Below are 9,099 nucleotides of genomic sequence, written 5' to 3'. Positions count from 1 at the left end.
TCCCCCTCGGTGTGACCTTCCTGGAGTCCCCTCTCCTGGTGCCACCTCTCCTGGTGCCACCTCTCCTGCTGTCATCTCTCCTGAGCGCAGGCTGGAGCCATGGCGGGCCGCAGAGCTGCCATCAAGGCCATCGACTGGGCGGCCTTCGCCGAGAGGGTGCCCCCCAACCAGAAGGCCATGTTCAATGCCCTGAAGACCCGCAGCGATGCGCTGTCGGCACGGTGAGTGTCTGCCTGGCCCCCGCCTGTGGGGCGGTTCTGCTGCCTCGAGCCAGTGTTGGTAACCGTGGTCTTGCAGAAGTGTCCTGAAAGTCATGAAAGCAGGTCACCTTCAAGACAGCTGGTGGCTTTTTTTTGGCAAATCATCCTTACTTAATCTTCCCCAGAGTAAGACAAGGGCTGTAGCATAAAAAAACAATTCTGTGAAAGGTTTTTGCTTTAGTGCATTCAAAACATTTTGCAAACTTTGTTATTCTGTTAAATGCTGCACAAATTCATGAGTCTTCTCAAATGCTTCAGCATCTACTGCTTGATATAAATGTTGTTGGCTATTGCAGTTGATGTTGCTCCTTGCCTCTAGCTCAGTGCTGTGGAAACTGCCTCATCTTTCCTTACGGAGCGGCGCCTGGAGGGGCTTTGTAGTAGTTTGAAGTGGAGCAGGGCTGCAGGCTGAGTTCTTGTCCGTGTAGAGGAGTTTGTTTCAAGGACGGAGGGATCATGGAATCACAGAATGTTAGAGATTGGAAGGGACCTCGAAAGATCATCTAGTCCAATCCCCTTGCCGGAGCAGGAACACCTAGATCAGATCATACAGGAGCGCATCCAGGCAGGCTTTGAATGTCTCCAGAGAAGGAGACTCCACAACCTCTCTGGGAAGGCTGTTCCAGTGCTCTGTCACCTGCACTGTAAAGACGTTTTTTTCTCATATTCAAGTGAAACCTCCTATGTTCCAGCTTGAACCCATTGCCCCTTGTCCTATCACTGGATGTCACAGAGAAGAGCCTGGCTCCATCCTCCTGACACTCTCCCTTTACATATTTATAAACATTGATTAGGTCACCCCTCAGTCTCCTCTTTTCCAAGCTAAAGGCACCCAGCTCCCTCAGCCTTTCCTCATAAGGGGATGTGCAGAGTTGGTTCCTCACTGCTTGATCATGGCAGATCTGAAGATGTTTAAACTAAACTTAGCAGGCTCTGGTGACACTCTGGAAAGTAACTGTGGCAGAGGGCAAATGCTGGCGCAAGGCTGCTTCTAGCACTGGTCGTGACAGCTCTCCTCGTCGTGACAGCTCTCCTCTGTCTCTTCAGGTTGGCCGCCCTGCCAGAGAAACCCCCGACCATCGACTGGGCTCATTACAAGGCTGCTGTTGCTAAAGCTGGCATGGTGGACGAGTTTCAGAAGAAGGTCGGTATCTTAGCCAGCTGGGTGTTGCTGTTCTTGGAGGTTTAAATGGGGAGTGTCTTTGGTGTTGAGAGGAAAACGCCAGAATTGGCAGAGGAGGTTGCTTTTGGTTAGCGGATGCCCCAGCTTCACATCCTGCAGATCAGTGTCGCTAACCTCGAGGAGGTCACTTCAGTGCCATCTTTCAGGAGGAAATCTGTGGCGCTGCATGGTGAGAAAGTTGGTGAAGGAAGACTTGAATTATTTTGGCTGCAGGAGTGAATTCTCAGGTAGTGACTCTCCTGAAGCAGCCGTTCAAAGTATTTATCTAACTCACTGGATGGAAGAAGGTGGTGAGTGTGGCTCTGCCCGCTGTGAAACGTGTAAAGCCTGTGGGGGTTGCCCTTTCCTGAAGGACACCTGGTGTCACAGGGGTTATGAAAACTGGCCTCCTGAGACTGGGAGGGCCCGCTGACCTCAGAGGGATCTGTGAGCCTTGTCTTGGGGGAAGTAAATCTGTGATGTGATAAGTCTTCGGTGTTAGAGCTCCTTGCTTCCTTACAGTGCTGTGCTTTGCCCGCTGTGACAAGTGTGTGCGCTGTTAGGTGTCCTGGGGGCGGTGTGCAGCACAGAACAGATTGTGTTACGCTGGCGGGTGAGCTGTGCTGCTTGTGAAGGACACAGTCAAGCTGCAGTGGTCAGTTTTAGAGAGCTTGTTGACTTCAACTGTTGCGAGCATCTCCTAGGAAGAAAGGAAGGCATGCTCCCCTGCTGCTAGGGAAAATGGCCTTGGTGTGAAGGATTATTTCAAACAAAAATAGGGATAAAAAAATTTCTCTTTCGGTTTGCAGTTCAGTGCCCTAAAGATTCCTGAGCCAGTGGACACACAAACTGCCAAAATTGATGCCCAAGAGAAGGAAGCTGTAAGTGTTTAAACTGTTTCCTGATGCCGGGGTTGTCTCTGACTTTTGTGACGATGGGAAGGGGCGAGAGGGAGGAGACGCTCTGTGCATGTGCACAGGCAGGGCAGCCTGAGCCAGCACAGCTCTGGTCTTCGCATGTGTCTCAGGCTTTTGGCTAAACAAGAAGATCTCTGCACGTGGAAGGGTTTGGCTGTTTGGGATTTGATCAAGATTCTGTCCACTTACCCAGTGTGATGATGATGAATTTAAATGCCGACTTAAAGCATTGGGTTGCAGGTTCACTCTGCGTCACTGTCTTTCTCGTAACCATATTCACCACGTCCTCTGCTTTCCTGCAGGCAAAGACGACGGCTGAGTATGTGCAGGCTTCCAAGGCTCGGATTGCCGAGTATGAGCAACAGGTGAGTCTGGACTTTGCTTAGTGAGTATTTTCTTTAACCCAGCCTGGCACACACCTTGTTCTTGTGTGTGCTTCGCTCTTTCTTGCTTACAAATGACTTGTACTTGTTTCTCTCCGCTTCCAGCTTCAGAAGCTCAGAAGCATGATTCCCTTTGAACAGATGACGTTTGAAGACTTGCATGAAGTCTTCCCTGAAACCAGACTGGACAAGGATAAATATCCCTACTGGCCCCACAAACCGATTGCTGATCTGTAAACTGGTCTGGAAGCAGTTTGTCTAACCACTGGCAGACTCTGTGATCTTTTAAATAAAGTGCTTTCCCTCCTGTTTGCGGCTTAGACCTTAGACATGAGGTTGCAAGGTTTTGAGACACGTGGAACAATACACTGACTTGCAAACAGCCCGGTTTTTCTGGATTTTGTCTTTTCTACCTGTGAGCTTGTTTTTGTGGGAGATATGTCTTGGTGGTTCAGCAGGCAGAGGTCTAGGGCTGGTTTCTAGATTGGTTGTGATGGTTTAGGTGTAGCCAGTTGCAAAGGGAGTGTAGATGCATTGAGATACATCTAAAAAAAAGTTACTTTTAAATTTTTTCAAGACATCCCAAGCATCACACCTTTAATCCTGGTGATCCTATTGCTGTCTCTGTCCTGGGTTTCTGAGTGGTACAGAACTCCCTGAAACTCACAGAAACAATACTACAAACGCTTCAGACTTGCATTGTTTTATTTCATTATCTGAAGTGGAATTCTTAAACACCTTTCCCCAGAATGGAAACATCTCTGTAAGAGAAAAAGCCTTAACTCCTGTTTCTGGTGGTCATGTTTGTGGTAAGAATTCCTGATGGACAGATCGAAGGGCCTTATCCCCCAATTCCACAACCATTTTATTCGAGTACTTTGCTAGCCCACAGAATACTCTTAAGAAAGTTTGTAGGTTTACTGAACTAGTGTACGAAGCACTAAGCATGCAGGTCTCATGGCCTGTGGTGGTTGGTTTATTTTTAATTTTATTTTTTCATTTGGGCAACTGAAACAACTGCAGCTCTACGAATCAAGCAGGAAAAAAAAATCACAGTGTGGGGCTGGAAGCAATAGAATGGAGAACAAGTGAAGGAGCACTGTGCAGAGCTGGTCTTTAGGTGCTCCATTTTATAGAAATAATGGCAAAAAAGAACAGGGACAGGAAGAAGTGACCGTAGAGAAGCACCTTCTCCAGAACTGGCAGAAATGGGTCCTGCTGCTGCGGTTTCCAGGGGGGCTCGACTGGCTGGCCTTTTTTCTGGGGCGTCCTTGGCCGGGTCCGCATTTGCTGAGCGCCTTCCTTGGCAAGATGTTCCACGGGCTGGTTGTTCATGGCTCGTGTCGCCAGCTCGATATGCTCGTCTGCAAAGAGCAAATAGCATGTGTCAGGCGTGGCAGAGTTGGTGGGTGACAGCCCCTGCTGCTCCTGCCTGGGGAAACCCAGCCTCCCTCAAAGGAACCTGCAGTGACGTGCAGGTCACCCGAGCTGCTTGTTTCAGAGGTTAGGGGTGGCTTTACCTCGCTGGAAACCTCCCAGAGCCTTGTCCAAGCCTGGGGATTTGTGCCGCTGGTGCAAGAGGAAGAGGGTGTCTAACACAGCCATGATCATGAGCAGGAAGGTGCCCAGGAAGAATACCACTGCAGAACAACATGGACACAAGGGAAAGCCCTTGATCAGGGGCATCGTTTTGTTGGATCTGCAATCCTGACAGCGGTCAGTTGCCTTTTGGGGAAAGGGGGAAATTTCTGACTCCAGCAGGCTGCTAAAGTGTAGCCGTTCGTGAATGTAAATGCCCAAAGACCTCCCTTAGAGGTCATCCTTGGGTAAAAATCTGTTTTTATTCAATAAAGATGGGTACCTATTATGGGTGGTTTTTCCGAGGAAGTTGGAAGGATGTTGTTGAGAATCACAGCTAACATGGAGCTGCCGAGGATGATGGCAATCTGGAAATTGATTTTGTCCTCGAGAGAGCTGGGTCCAAACAACACGGCCATGTCCAGCAGGTACAGGGCGCAAGTTGGCAGGATCAGGTTCAGAACGTACAGAGTGGGTCGTCTCTCCAGGGAAATCTGTTGAAGAAGATGGACAACATTTAGGTGAGCAGGAGCTAACGTACTCTGTTGGGTGAATGCTTTTTTCCCTAATGTGGAAAACTATGTCATTTTGTATTTTTCTTTTTGGTGGCAAATCAGTGCAGTATAATATGAAAGTACTGCCATACCTTGTAGGTGACCACAGAATATTCTCCATTGTCCAGATTTTCTGTGTATTCAATGATGTTCAGGTTGGTGAACTTCCACTCCCCGTCAGTTAGGAAGTAGCTCTGGCTGTGTTTCATTAGCTCAGCTGGTGTCCCTCTTCTCTTCAAGACCAGGTCTGTTACTGCTTGGGTAGGATTGAGAGGGGGAGAGGAGTCGCAGAATTTAGGTATTTGTTACGGGTCAGTTATTTCCTCTCCCTTTCCCTCCCAACCAAGGATGAGTACAGATGGGGAAAGGTGACGTTTCTTGCACTGCTGGGGTTTCTCAGCCCATCAGGGAGAAGTTAAAGAGGACTCTGGTGAAGAGACCTGGCTGGGACCTCTGGGGCTGTGGCTCAGAGGGGAGATCGGCTGAGTTAGGACAGATGTTCTTTGCAGATGGGGGCTGGGGGGTTTCGTGTCACCTCTGCTTATTTTTCAGCCCTTCTAGTTGGGATGAACTCTGACTGCTGTTTGGATCCCCAAATCTGTCCTTAATTTCCTCTCCTCCTTAATTTTCCTGGCTTTTGGATGTGTTTAAAGACCAGTCCTGCAAAATCCTGCGTGAACAGGAAGCCTGCCGGTCTCTTGGCTTGTGGAGACCAGTCCCTGGGGGGTGGGGATTGTCATAGAACACGCAGATGCTTCCAGAGATGTTGCTGGGACACATGCCAAACCAGTATGTCAGTGTTTTAGCTCATTTTCCCTGGTGTTACGTGACCTCAAGCCCCCTAACCAGCTGCGAGCGTTGGTGCTGCTGAGGGAACCCCGCGGTTAGCCAGGGGCCATCTCGCCTGTTCCACAAGTTGATCCCAGTCTGGGTAAATGTCAGCTTGGGGCTGTACCTGGGTAGAGTAAGGAAGTGATGCTCAAGTTGCACATCTGGGTGTCAAAAGGAAACTTGAAGATCATCAAGCTGCACGTTAAGGTGGCCTGGAAGGGCTGGGTGGCATAGAAGACACCGTTGTACGTGACGGTCATGTAATCCGGGTTGGGATTTTGTCCGTTCACTCTGGAGGAAACAAAGGTGCAGAGCAACCGAGCTCCAGGACACCGCAATGCTCCTCGGTCCCACAAATCCCAAGCTGGGAGCACTCTTTCGGGGGGCTCCAAGCCATGGATGTAGCTGTGAGGGAACCTGGGGCTTGACGAAGGGCTGGCGGGTGCCTCTGGACCGAGGTTTGCAGTAGCTCTGCACCTCCGAAGGAAACTCCTTCCACTCTCAGCAGGGGCAGGGACTCGTTGCTGTGCCCAGAGCTGCCTCCCCATCCTCCCCACCCCGACGAGGGGTGCCCACCCCTCTCTTGGACCCATGGTGCTCTATCTTCTGTCTTACAGCAAACCTACGGGTCATTTCATCCCCTGCCATTACTGGTCTCTGCTGCCTCCTCGGCTTTACCTACTGCCCAGACGGGACATCTCTGGGGGTGTTGGGGTCATGCGGAGCCACAGAGTGCTTCAACTGTGGTCACCATAAATTGAAACGATGAGGTTCTTGGTTACAGATAGCTCATGGGAACAGCTTTTAACTGAATTTATCCCATTTCCTACAACAGTACCAACAGTCTGCCTCTGTGGTGTTTCTATTAAGCCAGTGAAAAAAAACCCGAAAGGGGAACCTACCGCTCTACGATGAAGATGGAAGGAGACCAATATGCACCCATGGGCAGAACAATTTTGGAAACGTTACAGAAATCTCGTGGGTTCCAAGTTGCAAAAGGGTTTTTCCACTCCTGGGGGAAGAAGTTGCAGGAGAGAAATGAGTTCAGGGCTCAGCACCAGCCGCCGTGCTGGGCATCGCAGGAGAGGAATGCTCTGGAGGGACCTACCAGGTCCAGCACGAAGTAAAAAGTGACCGTCTGGAGCTTTTCAACCTGGAGAAACAAAAGGGAGGATATTTAGCTGATTTTCTTGGGTACATTCAATGCAGAGCCCAGAGGCTCTCCCGTGTCGTTCTTGCAGGGGACAGCACCGGCTGCAGGGACTCAGCTCGGGAGGAGAGCTTGAGGATCTCGGTCCTACGGCTGAAGAGAAGAGGGAGCATATGATCCAGTGGTGTGAAAAACAAAACAAAACATTTTATTGTTAACATTTCCATGCCAGTGCCCTGCAACTTCCTCGCTCAGTCCAGGCACTCTGCACGGTTCCTGCAGGAGCCTGGTGTGACGTGGGTGCTTCGTCTGTGCCTGCCTCTGGGCTTTTTCCTGGAAACAGGTGGGAGAAAATACTCCAAATCTTCCAAAACTGCTTTCAAACAGCAGAAAGCTGACGAGGAGGCAGGGGCTGATTCTCATCCCCGTGGCCCTGCTGGCCCAGCCCTGCCTGGCAGGAGGCTCAGACCCCAGTCCAGCAATCGCCTGGTTTTCTGTTAGAAAGGTTCGACGGGAGCTTTGGGTCCTTACCACAGAGAGAATAGCCACCAGCGTAAAATCCATCTTCACTTCCATGGGCTCCTTCGGGTTTGTCTTGGGCAGTATGTGTGCATGCATCTTGCTGTGCGAGGAAACGTTCAGGTACTCGACAACATCGTAGTACGTGCAGGCATACCCCGGAGCAGCCCCTGCTAGGAAAAAGATACACTTGAATCAGAAAAGGATATGAAAAACATCCTTAATGCAGGCAAACCCCTTCTTACATGGGTGAGAACAGAATTCCTCAAAGCTTTTCTGTCGCTCTTGAACTTACCTGTCCCAAGAGAAAAGGTAAGGATAGCTATAAAAGCTCGCTGCATCGTCTCCTGCTTCCGAATACGGGGGCAAATGGTACCGTGGGTCTTATGAACAGCTCCAGGACACGTCATTTGTTATGTAGAAGTTGATTTGATATTTATTAATGGGGGAGGGATGTTTGGTAAACAGAAACTAGACTTTTTGTGTATTTATTTGTATTGGAAGAAAGAATTTGCTAATGGTTTGATGCACTTAGCTGGCTCTTGGGAGCAGCCTGTAGTTGTGGTAAAGGAAAAATAATGTAATTTAAAAAAACCCCAGCAATTTGAGTGAGAGAAAAAGAAAACGTGAGGAGCCAGAGCCACTCAGAAACAAATCTTGTCTCATTTACAGGGCTGAGAGTCTGCTGCAACCCCACTGAAGTGGAACAGGAATTAGTGCTTGTGCAACGTGAGGGGTGCTGGGGAGGCAGAGGAGTGGCTGCTCTGGTCCTGCTGTGGCAGCCCAGGCTGGGGGGTGTTAGAGCACGGCCCCATGTCCCAAAGCACTGAGCCTTTCATACACCCACCAATCTTCTGTTTCTGCCTCTGTGCTGATCTCCCATGCTCTTGAGCTCCAGGTCCTTGCAGTTAAGATGAAAGACTTGGAGCCTTTTTTTACCTCTCCGTCTGTCTTTCCCCCAGCCTCCCTCCTCTCCATCACCGCCTGTTTTTTTTTCCTGTGATTGCAGCGATACCTTCAGGTGCTCGAAGTGATGGCTCCCTTGTGGGGCAGCACCTCCAACTCCTGTGCCTGGAAAGTCCCATCCCGCTGGGACACGGCAGATGGCACCTTGTTACTGTGGCCTCTGGTTGTGTCTGGGGTAGGAGGTGGGAAGCATATGGGCCATACGACAGGGTTTGAGGAGAAGTAGGGGTGACCTTTGTGCTGGGGCTTGAGCTTACACTGGTGGGTGACAGTGTCACTGGAGGTGGGACAACGCTGAGTCCCCAGAATGGTGCTAGAAGTGACTGTGCGTCCAGCAATCCCTTACATCTGCCAGCAGCTGCTGGGATGTGAGTACGTGGGTGCTGCAAATCCATCCTGTTGCTCTGCAAATTTTTGGTACCCAGCATGTCCTGCTGCAGCGAGGTCCTTGGCTCTGCTGCACACCCTGCACAGCGTCCCTCCTGCAGCCGCTCGCCGTGGGGGGCAGAGGAGGAGCTGTGGGATCACTGGTGAGGCAATGGGGTGGCTCGGATGCTCAGTGGGAGCCTGCTCCTGCCTCTCCCCAGCACAGCCCCTCGGCCCTGGCTGCAGGACTGTCCCTTGGCTCCAGGACAGCAATCACAGCCACTGAGTACCACACTCCATATCCCTGGCTGCGGCAGCTGATCATCCTTCCCTGTCCATGTCTCCTGGTGTCCCGCTGTGTCCCCAGCACCCAGGGGGTACCAGTGCTGGTGCTCCGATAGCGCAGCTGGGCT

General features: G+C 50.7%; 2 protein-coding genes across 3 annotated transcripts; one reads left to right on the top strand and one right to left on the bottom strand.

The window, feature by feature from the left end:
* The first annotated feature begins 87 nt into the window (after window positions 1-87).
* On the top strand, window positions 88-3,032 carry ATP5H (ATP synthase, H+ transporting, mitochondrial Fo complex, subunit d). Of its 2 annotated transcripts, XM_010086102.1 has the most exons (5): window positions 88-221; window positions 1,308-1,404; window positions 2,232-2,303; window positions 2,642-2,704; window positions 2,828-3,032. In XM_010086102.1, the coding sequence occupies exons 1-5, from the start codon at window positions 100-102 to the stop codon at window positions 2,957-2,959; spliced, it is 486 nt and encodes a 161-aa protein (XP_010084404.1). In that variant the 5' UTR covers window positions 88-99; the 3' UTR covers window positions 2,960-3,032. The 2 variants fall into 2 exon arrangements, with proteins under 2 accessions (XP_010084404.1, XP_010084405.1); XM_010086103.1 differs by lacking the exon at window positions 2,232-2,303 and having other exon boundaries at window positions 92-221; window positions 2,828-2,959.
* An 806-nt stretch (window positions 3,033-3,838) lies between these two features.
* On the bottom strand, window positions 3,839-7,695 carry LOC104460432 (5-hydroxytryptamine receptor 3A-like). The gene is made up of 9 exons (XM_010086104.1): window positions 7,650-7,695; window positions 7,367-7,527; window positions 6,794-6,838; window positions 6,588-6,697; window positions 5,810-5,976; window positions 4,947-5,107; window positions 4,584-4,794; window positions 4,243-4,362; window positions 3,839-4,086 (listed from the first exon to the last, which is right to left on the bottom strand). Exons 1-9 carry the CDS (start codon window positions 7,693-7,695, stop codon window positions 3,839-3,841), a joined length of 1,269 nt encoding a protein of 422 aa, XP_010084406.1.
* Window positions 7,696-9,099: the final 1,404 nt, after the last annotated feature.

Source organism: Pterocles gutturalis, unplaced genomic scaffold (genome assembly GCF_000699245.1).
Source record: "Pterocles gutturalis isolate BGI_N339 unplaced genomic scaffold, ASM69924v1 scaffold47000, whole genome shotgun sequence".
Taxonomy (NCBI): Eukaryota; Metazoa; Chordata; class Aves; order Pterocliformes; family Pteroclidae; genus Pterocles; species Pterocles gutturalis.
This window is presented reverse-complemented; position numbering and strand designations above follow the sequence as displayed.

Coding starts and splice junctions, on each gene's coding strand:
- ATP5H (XM_010086102.1), top strand. CDS start 100: ATGGCGGGCCGCAGAGCTGCCATCAAGGCCATCGACTGGGCGGCCTTC. Junction 1,405..2,231: donor TGGACGAGTTTCAGAAGAAG/GTCGGTATCTTA, acceptor TTCGGTTTGCAG/TTCAGTGCCCTAAAGATTCC. Junction 2,705..2,827: donor TTGCCGAGTATGAGCAACAG/GTGAGTCTGGAC, acceptor CTCCGCTTCCAG/CTTCAGAAGCTCAGAAGCAT.
- LOC104460432 (XM_010086104.1), bottom strand. CDS start 7,695: ATGCAGCGAGCTTTTATAGCTATCCTTACCTTTTCTCTTGGGACAG. Junction 7,528..7,649: donor TACCTTTTCTCTTGGGACAG/GTAAGTTCAAGA, acceptor TCTTTTTCCTAG/CAGGGGCTGCTCCGGGGTAT. Junction 6,839..7,366: donor TGGTGGCTATTCTCTCTGTG/GTAAGGACCCAA, acceptor TTGTTTCTCCAG/GTTGAAAAGCTCCAGACGGT.